The sequence below is a fragment of the Drosophila eugracilis genome, unplaced genomic scaffold (assembly GCF_018153835.1).
Source record: "Drosophila eugracilis isolate 14026-0451.02 unplaced genomic scaffold, ASM1815383v1 contig_616, whole genome shotgun sequence".
Classification (NCBI taxonomy): domain Eukaryota; kingdom Metazoa; phylum Arthropoda; class Insecta; order Diptera; family Drosophilidae; genus Drosophila; species Drosophila eugracilis.
In genome coordinates this window covers 169,033-192,252 of record NW_024573499.1, presented here as the reverse complement: position 1 = coordinate 192,252, position 23,220 = coordinate 169,033, and the positions used below count along the sequence as shown (strand labels likewise).

The window sequence follows — 23,220 nt, the reverse complement described above, 5'->3', positions numbered from 1 at the left end:
AATTTAAAATAAGTACATAAAAAAAAAAGTAGTGAGAACTTTTTATTTTAAAATATTTATTTTTTTTTTTTTGCATTTTTGCGTTTAAATCACCTGGTATCTCTGCATATCACCAACAAAAAACTTGAAACAAAACCGCCATATTTTCTTTTGTTATTTAAGTAATTATAGTTAAATAAGTAAAAGTATGGATCGAACGATCATTGCACCATGGAAGGCAGAAGAAAAAGAGCAGAGTGAGAAGTTACACAGAAAGCTGCTAGGATTGGCTTTGGTGCATCCTCTGCCAGATGAGTTGCGAAAACTGCTAGCCTGGGACATGTTCTTAAAGCCTAACCAGGTGGCTTTTGTACACATTATGCACTACCTATTCCGTCTCCTTGATCCGGCAGAGTTCAAGCGCCGATTCTTCTGGCCCATCACAGATAAGAAATCGGAGGCCAACTTCCGTTCCAGCACGGTGGAGTATCTAAAGCATCTGAACGAGAAGCACCAGCTGCACTGGACCAACATTAAGTCCTACTTGGTGGTCATGCCCGGTGGTATGAGGTTTATTAATTTCCTGCTTGAGTTCGTAGGTTTTGTGATCCAGGAGCTGATTAAACAGCGCGAGAAGACACTCGGTCTGGAGGCTGGAACACAGAATGTGAGTGCCAAGATCATGGCACGCCAAAATGCCGTGATGAAGGAGTATGCCTCGGTGTATGTTCTCAATCTGGAAGAGAATACAACACTGCTGCGGCAAAAAACGCAAACAATCAGACGCCTTACTGCCGATCTGTCTGTGGACATGGGAGTGCCAGAGGAACAATTGCTAGATGATGGTTTCCTTGATGAATTCGAGGCCGCCGCTGCCCTTGGCGTAGAGCGGGTGATAACACATACAACCGAAAGGAAATTAGACCTGGAGGAATCTCTGTGTGGCCTTAAGGATGCCATCGAACATTTTCAGTTGAAACAGGCGGAGCAAAATCAGAGCAAGGAGGCAGTAGAGAAGGCCTTGCGCGGCGTGCGTTTGTTATTCGACTGTGATCCTGTCACAGATGGTAAGATTTGTTGGTTAACGTCCTGGTAAACCCAACCAAAACGTATTAATTTCTCCACAGATTTTTTTGATCCGTTGGGTAGCTCCAAGATGGAAGCTCTAGTTAACGCCTTTAATCGTGTAAGTGGCACAATTTCTGAGCAACTCGGAGCCAACGACCACTACAACAAATCAAATGAGTTTGTCACCACCGATTTGGAGGCGCTCCGCGTAGAACTGACGCAGTCAGAAGTTCAGCTCAACAATTTATTTAAGAAACTAAATGAGACGTCCAGAAAAGATAAAAGTAATGCAATTGGAAGTGCTTCCGGGGCGCCTAGGGGTCAGACACTTCAGCCGGCCACGCCTCGCTTTGATTCAGTTATTAGCTCCAAGTTTGTTTCCACTCCTCCGATAAGGATCGACTTGGCCGGTGGCTTAGGACGCAATGCTCCAGTGCGTCTAGCACTCCAGGACGACTTCAATGGCAAACAGTTCGATGCGTTAAGCAACAGTTTATTGGGTAACTATTATGCACTGATCATTGATCATTGCTGCAAATAATAATCTCCCCTATTCAGCTCCTGCCCCGCCTCGATCAGCACGAAAACCAAAAATCCTTGATCAATCAACGGGCAATGACCTTAATGGCACCTTAAACAGATCAAAAATCAACGATCCCATGCAAATGCTACGAACTATTCACAAAAACACGTCCAAGGCCAAGTCGGCGCCTCAACAAAATCTTTCCTCCCTTGGAAGTAAATGGAAGCAAATGCAGGCTTCCTTCGGCTTTGATGAGGCACCGGTATCAGGATCCGCGATGGTCTCCCCACAGAACTCACCGACGAATCTTGCCGATCCCTTTACACCTCTGAGCGGAAATGAATGTACTCGCATCGAACGCATGCCGCGCACCTCGGACAACAACAGCTCATTAATCGCCAAGAACGCTGCAGTGATGAAGGTAATGGAGGTGTCTCGGAATGTTCTTAACCTCAGTACCTCGCCATCTGGTCGCCTGGATGCCCTAGTACCTCCCACCGAGAGCTTCCAGCTGGATACGCCACGTCTTCTGCTAAACGACAGAACCATTAACGTAAGTGTATTAACAACAATATTTAATAAACTATTTTGCCGAAGACGACACATTCAGAACTGTATTTTAAAATATAAAAACCAATGATTTAAATTTTTCGTTCGCATACCGTCATAAATAATTTAAATCTTATATACCAGTTAATTTGAAGACTTAATTTCTTTTATAGGACTCACTGGTGCTCGAGCCCGATTTAAATACAGAAAACGACCCAAATGCTTTGAATCTCTCTTATAAATTCGATTTTGATCAGATCGGAGGAGATGATGACATTCAAAACATTAGCGATAGTGTGCTTAAAGGAGTTATATTGTAGTCGAAAGCAATCAAAGAAGTGCTTCGGCTAGCGGAGTCGCCACAATTAAGAGAGTTGAAAGGATTAGCCCATAGTCAGGTTCAACGCATGCGGTTTTAATAAACATAAACAACTGTTGAGGCAGTTTTAGAGTTTATTTAATATACTTTTAAAAGTCACAAATCTTTATATATTCATCAGTTCCTTATTGTGGCCGTTCCTGTCTTTCTATCCATTGTTAAATCAGACTTTCTGAGATGAATGGTTTGAGCGATCAAGCTGAGTAAAAAGTAAAATAAAATTTAAAAAATGTGAAGTTGGAAATGATTATTAAAGGTATAAAGAACTACTAATATGGCTGAATGGAATGGGAAAAGTAAAATAACATAAAAATATGACTTCAATGAAATTCATTTTTATTAAATTCGAAATTATATTGAAACTGTTATAAGTTTATTATTAACCTAAATGTCATGAATGTGAGATATGTACTTTTGTGTATCTACAAATAATTGTATTAAATTGCTTTTGGTCTTTATGGTCCGCGCCTATCACATGTCCAATCCGATCGCACGTCTAGTCGCTCAAAAATCTTTTTCATATGGATACTGGCGTATTATATACCTTAGATTAAAGATTAAGAGTACTGGCAAAGAATTCAGCATTTCATGCAAACCCTATTGCAGTTCGTTGAGCAATCGCTCACAACACCTTCGATTTCGGGATAGATTAAATATTTATATATATATATATACATATATATCTTTTATATCAATTAACTGATAATTTGCACTGCCGTTTCCCGTGAAAATCTCTTACTTCCCGCGACGCTGACGCGGCGGAAGGTTGTTCTTCTTGCCTAGGATCTTCATTAGCTGCTTGGACATAAAGTAGGGCTTCTCCGGTGAGCCGTCGTTTCGTTCGCAGTCCTCCAGGAAACAGAGGAACAGCGTATCCACGGCCGTCGAGTAGACACCAAAGAACACGCTCGTTATGAGAAATGCGGCAATTACCACCACCGTGGTGGGTACCGCATTGTAATGTAGCTGAATAATGGTCGGATTATTAACCAGGAAGTAGTAGGTGGATACACCCGCGCCTGCTGTTAGCAGCAGTTTTGATAGAAAGAACAAAAAGTCCGTGACCTGGTCTAGCGTCACTACACGCAGGAAATTCCTCATAATGAGGTTAAACGAGTCCGCGGCACTGGAACAGAAGTTCTTGCCGTGGATGGCGCACATGATATATGCATTCCGATTGAGGAACTTAAGGAAGGTCTCCAGCAGCCAAAAGAAGCAACGCATGCAGCAGAGGATGGCTCGTGTGACCGCGTTGTCGTACTTTTTAAGCTTCTCGTGGATGTATTCTAGCACAAGGCGGATCATACGGACAATGGCAAGGATCAGGGACCCGAAGGCTACGGTACCTAAGTGATAGAATGCAGTTTGACAAAAAGCTCTTGTAAGGGTGAAGTACGGTACATCCCTCTTCTTAAAGGTCCAATACCAACGGGCGAACGTCGAAGCCAGCACCATGTAGCTGAAGGCGGATATGAAGAAGCTCAGCCAAAGGAATCCAAAGACGTTATAAAAGATGGCCCACTTTATCTCAGTCGGGTTATCAATCGAGTCAAAGCTGCAGGTGGTTTTCGTACAGGCTGTCCGCTGTGATTGCTGGAAAAATCCGGTCTGCCGTATTGAGCAATGTTGTTGGAACAATTTTGGGTCGCAGGGTCCTCCCACAGTGTAGTTAATTGCTGGACCCTCGCAGATGCAATCCTCGGTGGTCACTTCTCCACTTTCTGTCAACTGGCGGACCATTCTAAACGAAGGATCTCCAATTGAGCCCAGATACAAGCCCACGGCGATGGCAAACGCAATGGCAGCAATAAAGAGTATCCAGGAGAAGATGGGGAAGAACACGGTACTTATCACACTGCTCACGGCTTTGCTACCCTCCTTAGTTAGGGCAATCGCTATCCGGATGCGCTTTCTCAGCACAATCACAAGCAATAGAATGACCACGAAGCACAGGCCCACGAAGATAGACAAGTAGAGCCAAGTGTTCTGATTTTGGAGAACGTTCTTGACTGTCGATTGAAGATTCAAGCCGTGAATCGGTACCGTGGGTGTCTTCTCCCAAAATATGTATTGATTGACGGTGTAATAGATGCCAACGAGAAGGCCGATAAGCACACCGAAGATGGAAAACCAGAGGATCGGAGCAGAGAGCCATCGCATAAGAGCAATATAAATCAATGAGGCAATTAGCGTGCAAAAGCATGCAACCAAAACAATAGACCAGGAGTTGACCAGGTCCTCCACAATCTCCTCACCCAAACGCTGAGCGTCGTGCGTGCCGTTGTAAAAGTGGGCCACCATATTTCCCACCAGCTTTGCCAGTCTCGTATCCGTCTGCATCATCTTCTCCTTGATGACAGCCTCGTTGAGTCTGCGTTTGCACTGGATGATCGGTTCCTCATCTACTGGCGTCTGTTTGCTATTTTCCTGCGGAACAACTAGAGCCTGGGCCTTTGCCATGCTAAGGGCCATAACCTGTGCCTGCAGTTGGGCTTCCGTGGTGGTGTTCCCTGGCAACAGCTGCAGCTCTCGTCTTGATCTACCTCCCTGTAGAAGGAATGATGGAATGTAATCGCATACGCCTTGGGAGAATTCAAAGAGGCATCTTTTGAGGAATGGAGCACTCTTGATATACCAGCGAGCACATTGGTTTTGCTTAATGGCCTCTTCAATGTCTCCTTTGTTGCTAATTTTCGACTTGTGCTCGTCTGTCAAACAGATTAGGCGACTTTTCAGCTCCGGGAAGCTAAGTTTGTCCTTCATAGTGTCCCAGACGAACGTTTGGCTAGGACAGGTCTCCACACAAACCTTTAAAAATAAATTTTTCAGTTAAATTAAAAGCTAATTATTTCCTCGGTACATTATTGGTTTTTTATAAAGCAATTAAAATTGTAGCGACTTAATCATAATCAGGGCTTAATTTTTACATACCTGGGGAGTGGGACATCCCGTCAGGGGTACGATTGGATCAATGCACTGGTTCAAATCAAAAAAGAATAGGTTTTCCTTATTTAGCACCCCGGAGTCCATGCCGCACTTCCGGTTGAATGAGTCCGTGGGCACCAAAAGTTTGTTGAGATCCCCAGTCTTGATAGCGTAATGAGCGATGAATCCCCATCCAGCCAGGAATAGGGCAAAAAGCAGCAGGCAGGGCACATCAGTGCAGCTACGATCTCTTTGCCGAGGACCCGTAAAATTTCGGTCGTAGCGCAGTGGCTCGCCGTACTTGTTCATCAGCTCCACGCTTTCGGTCATATCTCTTACTGAAAAACAAATGAAGCATCGAATGATATATTTATATGCATGTATGTTGAACTATCATCGATGGGTTGTCGTCTCTAGGTAATGAGTCTGAACTGTCAGCCATAGTTCATGTAATTTATTTCCGTAGATGCGTCATTGTTTTAAAAATGGAACCACAAATATGTAGTGGGTGGTTGTGTTCTCTTTGTACTAGATGGGGAAATAGGAATGTTGATGCATCAACGATAACAAATTTTTCTTAGTAATATTATTTCTGATAACATGTCTTCCAAGAGATAGGCTTTCCCCCTATGCACTCTAAATTGTTAAGAATTTCCTTGCCTCAGTTATTAAGCATTACAAACATAATGTAATCGATACAATTGTTTGTTTAATAATATTTATTTTATAAATAAATATACTCGAGTATATAAAAAGAAATTGGCGCTATCATATATGTAGATTACTATTTAATTAATCTGAAGAAGAAATGGAAAACAAATAAAAAAGGTTAAGTGCCATTTGCTAACATTCTATCTCTCTGATAACGATCGTGATCGTGAACTGAGCGGATCTGTTGGGAATGCGAAAAACCGGCGAAAACGTAGATGAAAAGCAACTCGAGCATGTCATAAATTGGCAATAATGACGCATTAAAAAGCAAATTAAATTTTCACTTGTTGCTGCGAGTTGTTTGTTTATTTGTATCGCTTTATTTTTGTTTGCGGCTTCTGTCCATTTAAAATGAAAAACCCGCTGCTGAAAAAAACATTGATTTTCATAGAAAATTTGACAACCATTTTTGGTTGGCAAGGCAGTTTGGGCCACATGTTTCAAGGTCGATTGCCGTAACTCCATTTCGATATGGGAATTTCAATGCCTTGAGCAGTTTATCATTTCACCAGTGACACAGGAGGCACTCGGAAGAGTGAACATTGTCTTATTAAGCCTTTCGTTAGAGATAGCCAATAGAATAAACCCTAACCAAAGGCTAAAAACAAGAACGAATCTTCTGTTTTTGAACTCCTTAAAATAATATATTTTTTAAAACCATTTACAAAAATTAAAAACATTCAAAATGTTTTACAACCTCAGATTTCTCGGAAGCAACTGTGTACTGTGTTTGCCTTGAACTACGTCACCTGAGATAAAAGAAAGCAGTCCCAGTTCTTATCTTATAATGGTAACGTCTTGTTTTCCATTTCAACGATTTTCTTTGTAGTTTTAGAGCTACAAGTACAAGGCCCCGTAATTTACTAATAGGGGGTATTACTCACCAATGTTCCACGGAGATTCTTTCAGAGATGTGACAAAGGAGCCTTACTCTTCTCTTCGCTTTTCCTTTCTTTCTTTATGCTCCCTTATTGTCTCATGACACTATTACAAGTGGGTTGGGGCTTTTTGTTTAGCTTGATTCCTGGGATGGAGTCACTTCTCCGGCGAAAGTCACCGGACCACTAAAAGCGGGAAGCCTTTGTCAGAGCACTGCACCCGAGCGTTGCTCTTTGGACGTCGGTCACTTGCACTCGTGAATATCAGACCTTATAGTGGGGGCTGCAAGCATAAAGGCAGCATAAGTATTTATGTTGGTGTGTACCACTTGGGGATTGGATTGTGAAAAGAGCAGCACGGCACACTTTTGTTAATTGCACAATCCTAATCGTTTTCACCCGATAACTAGCACTAGCCATTCCCGTTATAATAACAGCTTGCAGTTTCGACCGAATTCGAATTTCTGTGCATGCAACTCTTTTTGTTTATGTTTTTTTTTTGTTTTACGGGCGATATTATACACCCTAGCTCACGTACTGCGACTCACTTGCACTTACGGTAATTAAACGGTAACCACTTGGTTTTCCACGAAGCGAAATAAACAGCTCCACAAACGAATTAATACTGAATACTCGCCACAAAAAATGGCCCCCACCAGCGACCCCCAACTCCACAGCAGCTGTTTCTGCCAGTGTTGCACAACGGAGCGTTTTGGTCAAAACAAACCTGAAATGTATGTTGAAAGTGCGGGCTGCACAGGGATGCATTGCAATTAGTGCTGAGTGTTGGCAGTCAGATACGTACATACATCATTTCTTAGATTGTTGGGGTTTAAATAAATAATATCAAATTTAAATTAATTAGTTTTCGTTTTATACACTTTCCGTTAATGTAAAATTCTTTTAAGCTATTATATATAAGAAAATATCTGATAATACAAGAATTTCAACACTCATGTTAATTTATAGTTAGAAAAAGAGATTACATAACAACAATAAATAATTATTGTATATATTAAAGCCAGAACTAATTTACAATCATATGATCGAGGACATTGTTGTAAGTCTCTTCTCACAACTTGGTAATAAACATAAAGTTGTTTTAAAAGAGATTGTATTAAAACAGCTTATAACGTGAGATCGTAAATTGCGAATGTTTTAAAAATAAGATATAGCCTTTAATATTTGAATTGTTTCCGAATCGTTAAATTAAATGCTGATTATAGAACAGCTATAACAAGAACTTTGTAATTGCTGCAACAAAGCGCTGCAAGTGTCACCTTTGCTGCGCGCAGTGTGAACGCCTTTGTGTAATTTGCGAAAACCGCGACCAGTGCTGCGCAACGCGGCTGCGAAAGCCAAAAGCAGGGTCGGATCATGGAGAGGGGTGGAGCGGAGAGAATGTAGCGTTGAGGATTTTAATAAGAAACAATTTAAGAATCGCGCTCTTGGCCGTGCGAAAAGCGCTTGGCCCAAATAGTTTAAATGTCCCTTTTGGTAGCGTCGATTGAGTGTGTTTAGTCCCCGGTGTCCTGCCGATAAAGATTGTGTTGTTTTCGTGCCGGCAGAGCTCATCAATTCGAAACCCCCCAAAAAAGTTTCCACTTTTTCTTTCCCCCAGAAAAGTGACAATTATTTGTGGCCGTGGTCGGCAGATGCAGCTGCAAATCGGGAGGCGATTAAAGCAGTGCAATCCGGCGCAGGTCCTCTCTATTTGTTTATGTTGATAAACAGTACTTGTGGGACAACTAGGCAAGTGTGAAATTGCCACGGTTATTAAGTGGTTGTTGTTACTTGGTGTACGTGCAGAAAACCTAAATCAGACATCCCCAGAAGAAGAAGAAGAAGGAGGAAAAGAAGGAGGAGGAGCAGCAGCGACTTCTCAGTTGTTTTTGTTTAGCTGCGAGAGAGAGGGAGAGAGCGCGACGAAGAACACGCGGCTCTTTCGAAAAAAAGGGCGGGAAGGCCCTTTTAGTTCGAATAAATCCTCTCCTATTGATAATCCGTAACTTTGCCCGCCGGACATGTCAAGGGGGGGCGAGCACAAGCGCGTCACCCTCACCTCGATCATCCAGGGCGATGTGGGCTTCTCGCGCTTCGGAAGCAACTTCCTGGAGCCGGATGTCCCGTCCACAGTATCAAATAACAATTCCAAACCCACGACCAAGACTGCCAAGTGCATCCGTATCAAACTCGATCTGTTCGAGACAGATTCAAACAAGTATCCCGAGTTTAACTACTCCCGGCTTTTGTACTTAGAGAAGGTATGTTATTAAATCCATCAACTGAATCGCCCTCTAAAGAGTTTCATCCCACAGAAAAAGGCAAAAAAGCTGAAGCAGGTTACGAATTGCAATGGTGCCGCCGGCACTGATCCCTTTGCAGACAACGATGACGATGTGGCCAGGATAGTCAAGGAGCTGGAGGCCAAATACGGCAACTCCTATGCCACTGGAAGGGGCAAGAGCAAAAAAGACGACTACCGCGATATTGGAATAGGATACGATGAGTCGGACTCCTTCATCGACAATACTGAAGCTGTAAGAATACGTTTATGAGTATATATACATATATATACTTAATATTCTTGACCTAATATACTACTTTTTGTCTAGCAATTTTTGAATGAATGAGACATAATTTACCTAAAACTTTCCGCTGTACTTCCTTTTTAGTACGACGAAATCATCCCGGAGGAGGCGGAAACTTTGGAAGGCGGCTTCTACATCAACTGCGGCGCCTTAGAGTTCAAAAACCTCACCAAAAAGTCCTATACTACGCGAACAGATGCCATCATCAAAATGCCGGAGCGATCGCGCAAGCGCATGGTCTCGTCTAGTTCGGAAAGTTCATCTTCTTCTTCCGACGATGACGACGAGAACGATGACGACAACAATGGAGAGGAAGAGGAAAGCGACTCCGAGGACGATTCCGATGAGGAGGACGAAAGCGATTCCGAGGACGACTCTGAAAGCGAGAGTCTTGAAGACGAAGACTCTGCAGCCACGGCCAAATCCAGCAAGTACAAGGACAATCATGCGGCCAAGCGGCCAAAGGTCATCGTTACGGAAAAAAGAAAGCCAAGCTCCAATTCATCGGCGGGAGCTAAAAAGCCACCAATTAAGCCGGTCACTACCTCCTCGTCCTCAAACTCGCCTCGGCCTAGTACGGTGGAGATTTCGGATACGGAAGAAGGGCAACCCCAGACACAGATTCAGCAACCCGGACAGTTTCATGCCATGCTTCAGAGTCAGGCTCAGGCTCAAGCATTGAAAAAGGTGGTGAAGACGACAACTGTCAAAGACATGTTGAAGGCGAAGCGGGACAGTTTCCTTAAGTCGCAGAGCGGCGCGGCAGCTGTGAAGGGTGTCGCGAACGGCGAGCTAAAATGCATTTCTACGGACGTTTCCAGCAGCGACAGCAGCGACATGGAGTCGGCAACGGAGCAAGGTCGAGGAGACAGGCAGGGCGCTCAGCAAAGCAAAGAAGGACAGGAAAGTGAGTTAATATTGGGAAACTAATGATACGAGTATAAAATCAAGGCAGTTAAAATCTTATTTAAAATTTCTTGATAACTACAAACTTATCTTTTTTCCTTTAAGATCTTCGTACTGCCGACACTCTGCTGCCCACTACGCTGGATGCGGATATTTTGACCGCAGTAAACAGTTTCAAAGAAGCAGTTAGGAGTAGAGATTTGTGTGGCAAGAAGTTTAACCTAGATGCCAAGCTCACTCCTTTATTGCTCAGGTGATTTTACCGTTTTTATACAAGAAAGAAGTGACTAATCTTATAATATTCTCCAGAGTGTATGAGGCGGTGCTATGTACGGACCGCAACGAACGCAATATGGTATTTTCGCATATCGAATATCAGCTACAGTTGCCCAAGTACTACATGCTACGCAAAGGAAAGCAAGTGCGCGCAAAGGAGGAGAAGAATAAGACCACCAATATGCTGGATAAGCTGCGTTGGGCTGTAGCAGTGGTCATGCCTAAGGCGATCGCTGACTATGAAACTGAACTGCGAACATTTGCGGAACAAGCGTGAGTATACTAGAGACCTTTTCAACTTCCGCGTTATTACGTTTATCTATTTCAGAGCTACGGACGTGAACTCTGAGTTACCGCCAAAGATGCCGCGCAAGAAGTTCCAATGGACCAGCGAGTTGCGTCACCTGCTGTACAATGTATACCAAGCACGCTGGACATCCTATGCGGTTTTGGCTAAGCGAAAAGACTCGCTGGAGGAGTTCATCAATTGGTATCTCAAGAAGAAGGTGGTGGAACTGTGGCCGCCAGGCTGGATGCGTTTGGATGAGCTGCAACGGGAAATAACCAGGTACAAGAACACTAAAATAAAAGCAAAGGAGAAGCCGAAGACTATTTCGGTTCCCGCTTCACCGAAACTTGCTGCATCTGCCCCTGAGCAAATGCCGCATGCAAGCAGCTACCTGAAGCCAGTGGAGGAAATCCGATCTCGAGGAAACTCCGACACGGACTCAGCTACAAGTGCCTCCTCCAATAGCCTGAAGCGCAAGCTAAAGGAGATGCCCAAACAAACCAGCAAACCGCCGAAGAAAAAGGTTGCCAAGCAGATACCGCAGCAACCACAGCTGCTACAGCATCCGCAATTCCAGCTGGCACCCGCTGCCACGGCGGCAGTCAGTGTGCCAGCCATTAGCAATAATAACAACCACCTGCCACACCTGGATACGCTGCTCTCCATGCCAAGCACCTCGGCCCAGGCAGCTGTTCTAAATGCCGCTGCCGTGGCAGCTGCCAGTACAGTTCTGGACCTGGCATCTCCTAGCCGAAAAACTGATCTTAATAGTAGTAGCAACTTTTACAATCTGATTACGGCCGCCACCTTGGCCGCCAGTGGGAATCCTAGTCCGCATTCTAGCGAAGGCCAAGCCAAGGTGATTGTGGGGGCGCGGCCCTCTCCGCATGTGATCAACCTGGATGACTACCAATGCACCAGCGAAATACTACAGACATCCAAGCAGCTGGCTGCCACCACCACTGTCATCACCTCCACCGCTAAGACTGCTCAGACAACACCGGTAGGCAGGGAGAGCAGCAGCGAATCAGATGGAGTAGAGATCGTTGGTGTTTTTCCTGCCTCGAAGACCCAAAAGAAAGTCCAACCAAAACCCAAGAACAAATCTCAGAATAGAGGAAGATCGTCCTTGGGAGCAGTGGGGCAGATCAATGGATCCCTGGGTTTCAGCGCGAATAACATGTACATTTACAACAACCCCAGAACCCTGGGCCCAGTGTACGATCTCACTGATCCGCATATAATGAAGACCATGTCAAATCTAAAGGAGATGGAGAAACAGCTCATCAAAGCGGCCTTTTCGCCTAGTGGCGTCAAGGGAGCCAGCGGAGGAATGGGATCCTCTGCCCCAAGTACGCCTTCGCGACAATGACAATCGGGTCCGGTCGCACAGCAGCCAATTCCAGCTGCAGTGACGGCCTTTTACAATCAGGAGGCGATGGCTGCTGCCATCGTGCTCTCGACGATGAGCCACGCCTCGCCGCGCTACGACCTGCTGGCTAACGGATCCGTCTCCATGTCAGCTGCCCAAGTGGGAGCCTCTGCCAACACACTGCCACAAGTATTTGTTAAGCCCAGCCTGCCGCAACCCAGCGCTGCCGGCGAAGTGGTGACCACGAGTGGAGCTGCTCACCCGCCCACGAAACAACTGCCCACAAAGTTCATATAGCTAGGGTCACTCAGCTCGTTCCCTTGCGATTCTAATCTAAGATTCTAGAGCTGGTTCTAGGTAGGTTTCATTCGCAGCTGTGTCTGCCTTCCAATCATTTGCACCAGTTTAATTATTGTTTTCTCATGAGTCGTTTACCTACTAAGTCAGTGTACTTTGCAAACATTAACAAAGCAAATTTATATATATTTTTATTTATAGAGAACCATTTTTATTAAATAAAGACGAATAAGTTATGTAATAAAAGTAAATTAATAGGCGCTCTTTTACACACGGCAAATATATGTATATAGAATTGATACAAAATTAGTTCTGTAAACCCAAAGATAACGCTAAAACCAGCGACTGCCGAGAAACTCCGACACACTGTCACAGAAACGATAACTTAGCCTAATTTGTAAAAGATAACACACGTGTCTGTTGATGATATTGCCGGAGGATCAGGGTTTGGTTGGTCTGGGATTACTTGATCCACCGCAGCACCGAAGTGGCCGCCATACGCACGAATGCAATGGTTGACTGCTGGTTGGCTGCCGGCATTAGATTAGGATCTGCCAACTCCGGCTGAGGAGTAAGACTCGGCACCGCTTCCCAATCCATGCGCAAGGAGTTTTCATCTAAAAATCGTTACATTTTTCAGATATTATTTTTAAATAGTTAAATGAATTTTTTGTATTAAATCTTCAACTCACCCTCGGACTCCGATTCCGTGGCCGTTTCGATGCCGATTAGTAGGGAATCCACTGACTTCATAAGCGGTGCATTGGTAACGTCCAGATGGCCGAATCGACCCAGATCGCTACGCTCCAGGTCCAAGATGGCCAGTAGGTTTTCCAACGTATGCTGTTCGATCAGAGCGCGCAACTTGACCTGCTGCGTATAAGCCAGATACATGATATTGGAGTTGAGGCGCGAGATCTTGCGCCGGAACTGCTCCTCGTTAAGCAGCTTACGGCAGAAGTCTCCGTAGGCGATCTTGTGCGGCAATCGCACGTTCAGGTAAAAGCTGAGCAACTGTGTCAGCTGTGCCGTATAGGTAAGAGCGCCTACAATACGGTAGGCCTCAAACCGACTAGGCGTAATCTCGTTTGCGGTGGCCTTGGGCACATCATCCTTGTTGTCTGCCAACCAGTCCAGGTAGGCGGTATAGTCGCCATTTGCTGGCAACGAAGGTCCCACAATTCTGTATTGGACTTCACTGATCCCGCTGCCGTGGAAAACCCATTTACCGCGTATGTATGATGTATTTTTGGCATCGGCCAGTGCCGCTATGGTTTCGGCCTCCTCGCTGCGCTCCACGCTGGCCCTTCGTTGTTGCTCCTCCTTGAGGACTACCTCGGCTATAGGAAACACATATGTGACCAGCTGCTGAATGCTTCGTCGTGCCGCCTGCTTAATGCTGTCCAGGAGCCCTAGGTGGGTTTCCCTGAGTTTTTCTATTTTCTCAACGCGATCCAACACATAGTCCTCGAGCATCTTTACCTTATCAGGGTATTTGGGTAGATTCTTTCGCTTATCGGCATTGGCACGACGCAATTCGTCACGACGCTCACCCAGAATACGCAATCTCTGTCCCGTTCCTGAGATGAGTTGCTGTAGGAGCTCCAGTTGCTTTCGCTTGGCCTTAATGGCCATCAGTCGATCCTCGTTGGAGCGGTGCTGCTCTATGAGGCGCTCGTAGCGCGTACTGAAGGTTTTAAGACCCGCCTGCAGGTTGATGTACCGCTGCTGCTTCTCCGTTAGACTGAAATATTTTAAGATCTATTAAGATTACATGTGTTTTCCTGATAAGGTGACTAGCAAACCTTTCGGGCCTTTCCGCCTGACTGTGAGTAATGTTTCCGTTTCTGACGCAATTGCGACAGTGAAATCGGCTAGAGCTGCAGCTGTGGCACAGGGGGCACCGCATATGGGCACCCATTCCAGTAGTGGCTCCCGCATTTTTGGTGCTCGCATCCTTTAGCAGATCCTTCGCCGTAGTTCTGCGCTTTGTTGTGTATCCTGCAACATCGCTGGACTCCTCGTCTTCGCCGTTTGTGGAGGCACTCGATATGCGGAAGTTGTCGGGGGCCTTGCAGCTTTCGTCTGAGCTGGAACTATTTGCCATTACAGCCAGAGCATTGCATTTATTGTTATATCTTTTGTTATTGTTAATTTTATTATCGTTCTTCGATATGCTGTCGTTATCGATTAGTTTGATATCGGAAAAAGTTTGCTGTCGTAAGTGTTGGCCAGTGTTAGAGAATGTTTGGGTAAAAAATAGTACTGAAAAACCATTTCAGAGCTGCAAAAGGGCGCTGCTTTCAAACCTTAATAATGGCTAAGTAAATTTAAGTTTCGGCTTTATAATTTGAAGGGTTTAAATTAAATCTGCATCCTTTAACTTAAATAGAACATTTGTTACACAGCTTTAGCGTATTTAAATGTTTTCGTTTATTTCACAAGAGATTTCTATAACCAAATAATTAAACTAGAAAGTTCGAAAAAGAAACAAAACCCGTTATCGGTGCTGCTTGATTTTCAAAACATTGAATTTCCAGTTCGGTGCACTATTATGGGAGGCAGCTCGGTTAGACCAGAGGCAGCGTTTCGAAGAGGACTGTAAATTTATTTAGCTCGGGGTACTGATCGTGCGGCTAACCGTGTATCCCTACTTGGCTGCGGCCACAGCCTTTCCTGCCTTTCCGCCCAGGACCTTAAGGGTCGCCTCCACTACATCCTGCACGCGGGGCAAAGCATGCGCCTCCAAAGTCTTAGCATAGGGCATCGGCACATCTACGCCGGCACAGCGCCAGACAGGGGCGTCCAGCTCAAAGAAGGTCTGGTCTTCCATAATGCGGGCGCAAATCTCAGCTCCGACGCCTAAGAAATAAAAATAATTTATTAATATCGAACAGAAAACATAAAAAGTACTGTTTGGATTACAATTTACTTAAAATTATAACTATATAATATATATTGATATATATAAGATTTACTGAATATAAGATCTTACTTATCTTAGCAAGATCACTTACCGTGCTGAGGCCAGCCGTTCTCCACGGTGACAAGATGGTGAGTCTTCCGAACAGAGGCGAATATAGTCGCCGTGTCCAAGGGACGAATAGAGCGCAGGTTGATCACCTCGGCCTCAATGCCTGAGTTAAGAATATAACAAAACGATAGCTGATTTTCTAATCATTACAATTACGCAAAATCCTACCCTTCTTGGCCAGTTCGGCAGCCGCCAGCAGCGATGTTTCCACCGCCTTCGAATGCGCCACAAGGGTGATGTCCTTGCCCGGTCGCATGATCTTCGCTTTACCAATAGGCACGACGAAGTCCTTGTCGGCCACGTTGTCAGCCACAGGGAAAGCGGTACCGTAGACCAGTTCGTTCTCCAGGAACACCACTGGATCGGGATCGCGTATAGCAGCCTTCAGCAAGCCTCGGGCATCCTCGGAATCGTAGGGCGAGATGACCTTCAAACCTGGGCAGTGCGCATACCAGGCGGCGAAGCACTGGGAGTGCTGGGCGGCCACACCAGAAGCGGCACCATTGGGTCCTCTGAACACAATCGGCACGTTGACGGCACCAGCGGACATGTAAAAGGTCTTGGCGGCCGAGTTTATGATCTGAAGATTGCAATAAGAGATTTCTATTATATTTGGGAAATATTTATCGTTTATCAAGGGAACCCTTTGTTTAATAATGAACTTATGGGAATAGGGAACTTAAAAAAATTTATGAGGCCAAAATAATGAAGTTTTTAAAGGTATGTAGAACCTGTTTGAAGTGAATCCTCGCTCCCACTAACTGTCTAATAGCAAATCAAATTAATACTTTAAGTCGCACTTTATTTTTAACACTCAGCTTCACTTCCACCTCGATCTTTACTTAATTCCTAGTTTTTGCTTAATGACAAATGCTGGTAGGCGGCGTCCCTTCCAGAACCGCGGCAAAGGCGTTTCATTGGCCTGTCGAAGGACCTCCGACACGTGCTGTTCCGCACTAAAAGCCTCTGCCTGCTTGATCTGAGCCATGAGCTTGCCCTGGAAGGCCTTTTCCTTCCGCATTTCGCGACGTTGGCGCACTTTGGCCCATTCGAACTTCATTTTGCGGCGCAGCTTCTTAAGCTTGTGCTTCTTCATCTTGCGCCGCCGGATGACTATGAGGCGAGCTGCCTCCATTTTATCAGGCTTGCTTTTGTCCAGCGGTGGGGCAATCACCTCGCCCACTCGATCTCTGTGCAGGATGTCGTTGATTTCGTTGAGCCAGGTGGAACGAGGACTTTCAATAATGTGGCTCAAAGGCAGCGGACGATCCCCCACTGGCGGCCTGGCGCAATCGAGTATCTTTTCCTGAACGTAATCGGATAATATGGGTGGGGATTAGTGAGGTCCGATCTACTATTAGGGCAGGAGCTAATCCACCCATATTATCCCATTAAGCGCCGCGGAATGATCTTGCAGTTGAATTGGTCTATTAGTTAGCTAGTGGAGTTTTGGGGCATTCGGATTTCATTTTCGTGGTCTTTTGTTTTACTTTTTATTGGCAATGAGATAATATGAGTAGTTAGCCTACTGCTGGAGTGCGGGAAGTGGTTTTTAGGAATAAGATGACGAAACTCACGTGATCGATAGCCTGCATGGAGAAGTTCCAGGTCATGAACTCGCAAACTGGGCGCAGACCGGCCATGGCGGCTCCAACGGCGATGCCAGCGAATCCCATCTCTGTGATCGGCGTGTCAATGACACGCTTGTCGCCGTACTTTTTCCACAGTCCACGAGATACCTAAGGCATAATGAAATATTGATTTAGATATTAGAATAAAAACAAATATATTTTTATGCAGAATGATTATAAATCCTGATATACTTATTACCCTTCAAAAGTAAAGTCTTTACAACAAAAATTAAATATAAAATTATTTTTTACATTTCTATTCAACTGTTTAATCTCTCAAGTGTCTTTATAAATAAGCAAGTATTTGTTAAACCTTGTTACAGCTCGGAACAGTTCAGTTTATCCTTACAGACATAACAAATTGATAACGCCTTTACTCTGAAGATGTTATAGATCTTGTAATTATGAAATATATAATTAATAAGAATATCTCAAAATCCATTTGTCAACCATATTGCTATTTACCGCCACTCAATCCGCCCACATATGGGTAAACAAATCGCGATTTTATGGGGCAATTAAGTATTATCAGCAGACAGTCACACACATTCTGCATGACCTTGTCAATTTCGATCACGCATTTAGATTCGGGCCGTCCTATTCGGAATCATTATCAGTAGTTACATATAGCACGCATATATCACCCCTCGTTCTTCCTACTCCCCCTATCCTATCATCTGCATCAGCTGTCAACGCAATCGCCTGGCTGGTGTTTACGTAATCAGGGGACGGGAAAAGTTTACTGCCATGCCTTACCTTGTAGGCACCATCGTACTGGGCCACTTCTTCGCCTAGGATGAAGACCCGGTCGTCGCGGGCCAACTCATCATCCAACGCACTGTTGAGTGCATCCCGCACGGTCATTTGCTTAGCCGCCAGCGCTTTCTGGCTGGTGGAGAACGCCCGCTGGGCGGAGCTGGCCGCCTGGATGAGTCGGGATCGGAGCATCGTCGGCTTGTGGTTCGCTTTCCTATGGGTCTATTGGTTTCGTATCCGGCTACAGGTGTAATTTTTAAAGCTTCAGAGCTATTATCTAACTTAAATGTACAATGATTTTACGCACCGACTTCCGTCCCGAAATTTTGACGTGAAAATGCAGTGTGTGACCAGAGATGCACGCTTAAAATGTACTAGTTTTCGAATGCTCAAGAATATACCAAATTGAATGTGGTCACTCTTTGAAACTTTTTTAACTGAATACCATTAATAAAAAAAATTATCGATAACGCTATTGTCGTTGTATCGGCAGAAGGTCTAAAAATGCTAAAATAAAAAGTTTCAGAATTTTTTTATTTCGCGTAGAGTGCGCCGAATTAGTATATATTCTTAGCTTATTAAATATTAATAATTGCATCAGCACGTAAGAGATGATTAGTTGGTGAAAAAGCATACTAGTTGGAGAGGCCTTCACTGGCAGCGGCGCATAGCAATCGATTTTTATTCTAGACGAATGTGTGGAATTTCCCAGAGAACTTTACCACTCATTTACCATATAGGAAGGCGCAATGAAGGAAGGTGGTCATATAACGCTAACGCTCTCGACGGGATCGCCGACTTCAGTGGACGAGCGGGGAAGGAAGAGCCTGCGGCGGGTGTGTAGAAACCGGAAGATTTGCTCCTCCACAATCTTGGATTAAGTCAGGCACATATCTATTTCCCTCAATTTAGGCTTGGAATCAGTTGCCGCGGTGTCAGCGTAATCTCATTATTCTAGGCATAACTGCATTTTGTGTGACGGTGTTGCTCTGCTTGAGTGGCGATCAGTTGTTGGCCGCCAGTCTAAGGGATGTGGACCAGAAGGCCGTGGTGGCTCCATATCAAATGCCCCAACCAAATCCGCACCATCATCCCGGAATTAATAAGAATATCCCCGATGACACTGCAGCGGATCCTGCTCTGGAAGATAAAAGACCACCCCGGGCGGAGCCTCTTAGTGATAAGGTAAATAAGAACCCATATAATTGATAAGTGCTTAATTGACTAAGTGCCTATTAAGATAGCACGCCCATTGGGGTTTTGATTTATTACCGGCACACTTCCAGTGAAATTTTATAACGATATCATTTATCAATTTTAGTTTAATGATATTGCCTACGGTGAAGCGAACTCAGCTGAGAACGTGGTTCGTCTGCCAGAGACAGTGGCTGCCCAAGGACCACCGCAGGCAGTAGCCTTGCCTCCGCCGGAGAATAAAAGGGAGCAGGAAATGGGAGGAATCGACATCCTAAACAATGTGGAGGAGCCCGTCGCACAGGAGCCAACGGAGCCGCTTAGCGAACGTGAGCAGCTCGATCAGGCTATAAAGAGTCCACTGAATCTGGGTGGGGTCAGCTTCAAAGAGCACCTTAAAAAGATTAAGCCTATCCTGGCCAAGGGTCAGCACTTCCATGGAGCCACCAACGAACGACAGTCAGCGGTGGTGACCGCCTTCAAGCACTCCTGGGCGGGCTACAAAAAGTACGCCTGGGGACATGACAACCTGAAACCCATCTCCCAATACTCCCACGAGTGGTTTGGTCTGGGACTAACCATTGTAGATTCATTGGACACTATGTACATCATGGGACTGGATGACGGTGAGTTAGCGTTTTGTCGATTGTTTATTGCCTTTTTCCTTATGCTCACGAAATCGTAATATTCACTTGTCAATAATACGCATACCTTTTCACCAAAGAATTCAAGGAAGCACGCGACTGGGTAGAGCACTCACTGCGTTTTGATACTAAGCGCGATGTGAACCTCTTCGAGGTGACCATAAGAGTCCTTGGCGGATTGCTGTCTGCCTATCACTTGAGCGGCGACACAATGTTTTTAGCTAAGGCAGCGGAATTGGGAAACCGTTTATTGCCCGCCTTCCTATCTCCATCAAATATTCCATATTCGGATGTTAACCTTGGTGATCTTTCGGCACATTCACCCAAATGGTCACCAGATAGCTCCACCAGTGAAGTCACCACCATTCAGCTTGAGTTTCGTGATTTGAGTCGGTCCACAAACATTTCTGTTTATGAACAGGTAGATATCTCAGTAAAAGACAAGGCATACTCGTATTTATAAGGCAATTGACGCTATTTAGGTCGCTCACAAAGTAAACGAAAAGGTCCATGATTTGGATAAAAACCATGGACTTGTACCCATATTCATCAACGCCAACACAGGAACTTTCCGAAACTATGCCACCATTTCCCTCGGTGCACGCGGTGATTCATACTATGAGTACTTACTAAAACAGTGGATACAGACAGGTCGCAAGGATAACGATAAGTAAGTATTAAATGTCTCTCTAAACGTCTTATCAGAGATGTTTAACTGTAGAAAAAAACACCTGGCTAATTACCAAGTGTTATGTGTTTATTTTATTCAGCCTCTGTTTATTATTTATTTTAGTCTCATTCTGGATTATATGCAAGCAGTGGATGGAGTACTAACACAACTGATGCGACGTACGCCACGCGAGCACTGGGTTTACATTGGCGAGCTGATCAATGGCAAAGATTTCAAGCCAAAAATGGACCACCTCACGTGTTATCTGCCTGGCACTTTGCTTTTGGGTCACCAGAACGGTATGCCGGACTCTCATCTAATTCTTGCACGGGACTTATTGGATACATGCTACCAGACCTACATGATGAATCCCACACATTTGGCAGCAGAGATTTCTTACTTTGCGCTAACAGAAAAGGATGATCAGGACATTTACGTAAAGCCAAACGATGCCCACAACCTGCTGCGCCCAGAATTTGTGGAAAGTCTTTATTACTTCTATTCGTTAACTGGCAATCGCACATACCAGGACATGGGATGGACCATATTCCAGGCGTTTGAAACTCACGCCAAAGTAAATGCAGGCTACACATCTATGGGCAATGTGAAGAACACACAGAACACGCGCCTTCGTGATCTGATGGAGAGCTTTTGGATGAGTGAGACCCTCAAGTACTTCTACCTTCTGTTTAGCGACGACCGTAAGGAAATCGACCTGGAGCAATGGGTCTTCAACTCGGAGGGCCATCCACTTCCGGTCTATCCGCTCAAGACTTAACTACCGCCTAAGAGAAACAAATAGAGGACAGCGCAACTTAGTTGCGCCAGCGAAACTAACGAAGTCCACGCATTTAGGCTGCAACAATCGTTTAACTCGAATTCGTACTTTAGCGCAAATGCCAAATACTATGCTAAGCTTAGGGCTGGGCTAGGCACAGTTAGCCAATCGAATAAAGCAATGCCTAACATTAAGATGGATCGATGAGAATCATTTCTAATCGCAGGGTCAAAAAGTTCAGTAGGTAACATTTCGTTTACTGCTATACAAAAATGTTTAAAATTTTAACCAAATATATATATTCAAGGCCAGCAATCTTAATTATCCGTTAGCTATGGAATTATATATTATTCCAATAGAATACACCATAATTATTTGCCCCAGCGATTTTGAATGGAATAACATCATCGATCCATCCCATCTTCCTATTTAACGTCATTTTAAAATCGGTAGTGATCGGTTTTATAATATGCTTTGTACTGATGTTATTTTGTAATAATTTATTTCCTACTATAAGCACCTACTGGAACATGATATTGGGCCAATTCTAGCCCGTCTTATTAGCCAGTAGCATGAGGTTTTAACCTTGTAATTTCACTTGTAGTTAATTGTCTATGTTTATGTTATCATCATGATATTAGGAAGTCAGTTGCACGCAGCACAAAGCCGATTTGTGTGTAATTTTAAATGTACGAAATAAACGAATCTCAAAAAAAATGCGATGCCAAGAACGTTTTCGATCCCATTGTCAACCTGTGGTATTGAAAACAAACCCGATAATAAAATGCGATAGTTTTTAAAAGTGTATGGAATTTTCTTTATTTTCCTAAGAACATTTCACCCAGTACAAACGCAAATGCATGAACTTTGATTGCATTTCCTTTTTTATTTAGTTTCAGTTTTCAGTTGGGTTTTCGGTTTTGTTGCGTTTCAGTGAGATTTTTATATTGAATCTGTTTTGTTTTATGTACTTAATGTTTATGACGACTATGAATGGATGGTCTTAATAAACTATCAAATATTAAAGTTGTTTTCTTTGCTTTGCTGTCTCTCTCTCCCTATGTTGATGATGTTTAATTAAAACTCACAATGTTTCTTTAAAAATCTTTAGTTTTCTCTTTATGTTAAATTACATTTAGACACATTTAGCTGAACAATTCAAATGACGACCATGCTCTTTGTTGTGGTTTTTGTTTTTGTTGTTGCGGAGTGGCGTATGCGGGAGGGGCGATCGATTTGAGTTATGGTTATGGATTTTGTTCTAAATACAACTTAAAACAATTCGCGTTAATAATCTATCAATTAAATTTAAATTTATTCAGTTTTGGGTTGCCAACTTAAATTATGCTATTACATATACATTTTTACACGAAAGTTATTTGTCTTTGAATAATAACTAGAAAGTTTCAAAATAGAAATACAAGATCATGCAACTCAGCCGGGACGCTGGACAGGTGGGAGAGTTTGTCTTGAGGAAGGGTGATGGATGATGGGTTACGGAGGTTATGGTTCAGGTTCAGGTTAAGGGGTCATGGATGGGTGGCCTGAATAAACGAAGCACATCTTAAAATATGGTACCTCTTGAAGTTCCCTTACAGACTACACCGTAATACAAGCATTCCGTCTCCATGGTAGTACGTATCGTAGTAGGTGTGTTAGTGGTGGTATTAAAGTAGTAGTTAGTATTGAAATTGGTATGTAATTGATGCGTGCCACCCGAACATCCCACGCCAAACATTTACAATTGCTTTCGCGACACGCGATTTGTTT

At 44.1% G+C, this 23,220-nt stretch overlaps 6 protein-coding genes across 8 annotated transcripts; 3 read left to right on the top strand and 3 right to left on the bottom strand.

Annotated features, from left to right (window-relative positions):
* Positions 1–108: 108 nt before the first annotated feature.
* Positions 109–2,742, top strand: LOC108116049 (augmin complex subunit dgt6). Its single transcript, XM_017227748.2, has 4 exons — positions 109–1,046; positions 1,107–1,547; positions 1,606–2,123; positions 2,293–2,742. The coding sequence occupies exons 1-4, from the start codon at positions 188–190 to the stop codon at positions 2,437–2,439; spliced, it is 1,965 nt and encodes a 654-aa protein (XP_017083237.1). The 5' UTR covers positions 109–187; the 3' UTR covers positions 2,440–2,742.
* A 75-nt stretch (positions 2,743–2,817) lies between these two features.
* LOC108116048 (choline transporter-like 2) lies at positions 2,818–7,675 on the bottom strand. Of its 2 annotated transcripts, none has more exons than XM_017227747.2 (4): positions 7,561–7,675; positions 7,019–7,295; positions 5,430–5,761; positions 2,818–5,306 (listed from the first exon to the last, which is right to left on the bottom strand). In XM_017227747.2, exons 3-4 carry the CDS (start codon positions 5,751–5,753, stop codon positions 3,234–3,236), a joined length of 2,397 nt encoding a protein of 798 aa, XP_017083236.1. In that variant the 5' UTR covers positions 5,754–5,761; positions 7,019–7,295; positions 7,561–7,675; the 3' UTR covers positions 2,818–3,233. The 2 variants fall into 2 exon arrangements, with proteins under 2 accessions (XP_017083236.1, XP_017083235.1); XM_017227746.2 differs by having other exon boundaries at positions 7,571–7,675.
* A 730-nt stretch (positions 7,676–8,405) lies between these two features.
* On the top strand, positions 8,406–12,455 carry LOC108116014 (yemanuclein). Its single transcript, XM_017227699.2, has 6 exons — positions 8,406–9,276; positions 9,331–9,552; positions 9,688–10,510; positions 10,615–10,762; positions 10,819–11,058; positions 11,114–12,455. The coding sequence occupies exons 1-6, from the start codon at positions 9,037–9,039 to the stop codon at positions 12,444–12,446; spliced, it is 3,006 nt and encodes a 1,001-aa protein (XP_017083188.1). The 5' UTR covers positions 8,406–9,036; the 3' UTR covers positions 12,447–12,455.
* Positions 12,456–12,486: 31 nt separating this feature from the next.
* Positions 12,487–14,953, bottom strand: LOC108116015 (beclin 1-associated autophagy-related key regulator). The gene is made up of 3 exons (XM_017227700.2): positions 14,549–14,953; positions 13,436–14,487; positions 12,487–13,360 (listed from the first exon to the last, which is right to left on the bottom strand). Exons 1-3 carry the CDS (start codon positions 14,848–14,850, stop codon positions 13,206–13,208), a joined length of 1,509 nt encoding a protein of 502 aa, XP_017083189.1. The 5' UTR covers positions 14,851–14,953; the 3' UTR covers positions 12,487–13,205.
* Positions 14,954–15,152: 199 nt separating this feature from the next.
* On the bottom strand, positions 15,153–18,547 carry LOC108116016 (pyruvate dehydrogenase E1 component subunit beta, mitochondrial). Of its 2 annotated transcripts, XM_017227701.2 has the most exons (6): positions 18,472–18,547; positions 18,165–18,405; positions 17,355–17,516; positions 15,946–16,357; positions 15,761–15,880; positions 15,153–15,605 (listed from the first exon to the last, which is right to left on the bottom strand). In XM_017227701.2, the coding sequence occupies exons 2-6, from the start codon at positions 18,354–18,356 to the stop codon at positions 15,394–15,396; spliced, it is 1,098 nt and encodes a 365-aa protein (XP_017083190.1). In that variant the 5' UTR covers positions 18,357–18,405; positions 18,472–18,547; the 3' UTR covers positions 15,153–15,393. The 2 variants fall into 2 exon arrangements, with proteins under 2 accessions (XP_017083190.1, XP_017083191.1); XM_017227702.2 differs by lacking the exons at positions 15,153–15,605; positions 15,761–15,880; positions 15,946–16,357; positions 18,472–18,547 and adding an exon at positions 16,563–17,083 and having other exon boundaries at positions 18,165–18,465.
* A 93-nt stretch (positions 18,548–18,640) lies between these two features.
* Positions 18,641–22,257, top strand: LOC108115985 (endoplasmic reticulum mannosyl-oligosaccharide 1,2-alpha-mannosidase). Its single transcript, XM_017227644.2, has 7 exons — positions 18,641–18,768; positions 18,905–19,000; positions 19,077–19,349; positions 19,486–19,984; positions 20,083–20,423; positions 20,485–20,672; positions 20,796–22,257. The coding sequence occupies exons 2-7, from the start codon at positions 18,914–18,916 to the stop codon at positions 21,448–21,450; spliced, it is 2,043 nt and encodes a 680-aa protein (XP_017083133.1). The 5' UTR covers positions 18,641–18,768; positions 18,905–18,913; the 3' UTR covers positions 21,451–22,257.
* The last annotated feature ends 963 nt before the right edge of the window (positions 22,258–23,220 follow it).

Coding starts and splice junctions, on each gene's coding strand:
- LOC108116049 (XM_017227748.2), top strand. CDS start 188: ATGGATCGAACGATCATTGCACCATGGAAGGCAGAAGAAAAAGAGCAG. Junction 1,047..1,106: donor CTGTGATCCTGTCACAGATG/GTAAGATTTGTT, acceptor ATTTCTCCACAG/ATTTTTTTGATCCGTTGGGT. Junction 2,124..2,292: donor TAAACGACAGAACCATTAAC/GTAAGTGTATTA, acceptor TTTCTTTTATAG/GACTCACTGGTGCTCGAGCC.
- LOC108116048 (XM_017227747.2), bottom strand. CDS start 5,753: ATGACCGAAAGCGTGGAGCTGATGAACAAGTACGGCGAGCCACTGCGC. Junction 5,307..5,429: donor CGGGATGTCCCACTCCCCAG/GTATGTAAAAAT, acceptor TTATTTTTAAAG/GTTTGTGTGGAGACCTGTCC.
- LOC108116014 (XM_017227699.2), top strand. CDS start 9,037: ATGTCAAGGGGGGGCGAGCACAAGCGCGTCACCCTCACCTCGATCATC. Junction 9,277..9,330: donor GGCTTTTGTACTTAGAGAAG/GTATGTTATTAA, acceptor TTCATCCCACAG/AAAAAGGCAAAAAAGCTGAA. Junction 10,511..10,614: donor AAGCAAAGAAGGACAGGAAA/GTGAGTTAATAT, acceptor TTTTCCTTTAAG/ATCTTCGTACTGCCGACACT.
- LOC108116015 (XM_017227700.2), bottom strand. CDS start 14,850: ATGGCAAATAGTTCCAGCTCAGACGAAAGCTGCAAGGCCCCCGACAAC. Junction 14,488..14,548: donor CAGGCGGAAAGGCCCGAAAG/GTTTGCTAGTCA, acceptor AAAATATTTCAG/TCTAACGGAGAAGCAGCAGC. Junction 13,361..13,435: donor CACGGAATCGGAGTCCGAGG/GTGAGTTGAAGA, acceptor AACGATTTTTAG/ATGAAAACTCCTTGCGCATG.
- LOC108116016 (XM_017227701.2), bottom strand. CDS start 18,356: ATGCTCCGATCCCGACTCATCCAGGCGGCCAGCTCCGCCCAGCGGGCG. Junction 16,358..17,354: donor CCATGCAGGCTATCGATCAC/GTGAGTTTCGTC, acceptor TGCAATCTTCAG/ATCATAAACTCGGCCGCCAA. Junction 15,881..15,945: donor TGCCGAACTGGCCAAGAAGG/GTAGGATTTTGC, acceptor TTCTTAACTCAG/GCATTGAGGCCGAGGTGATC.
- LOC108115985 (XM_017227644.2), top strand. CDS start 18,914: ATGAAGGAAGGTGGTCATATAACGCTAACGCTCTCGACGGGATCGCCG. Junction 19,001..19,076: donor GAAGGAAGAGCCTGCGGCGG/GTGTGTAGAAAC, acceptor CCCTCAATTTAG/GCTTGGAATCAGTTGCCGCG. Junction 20,673..20,795: donor GGTCGCAAGGATAACGATAA/GTAAGTATTAAA, acceptor TATTTATTTTAG/TCTCATTCTGGATTATATGC.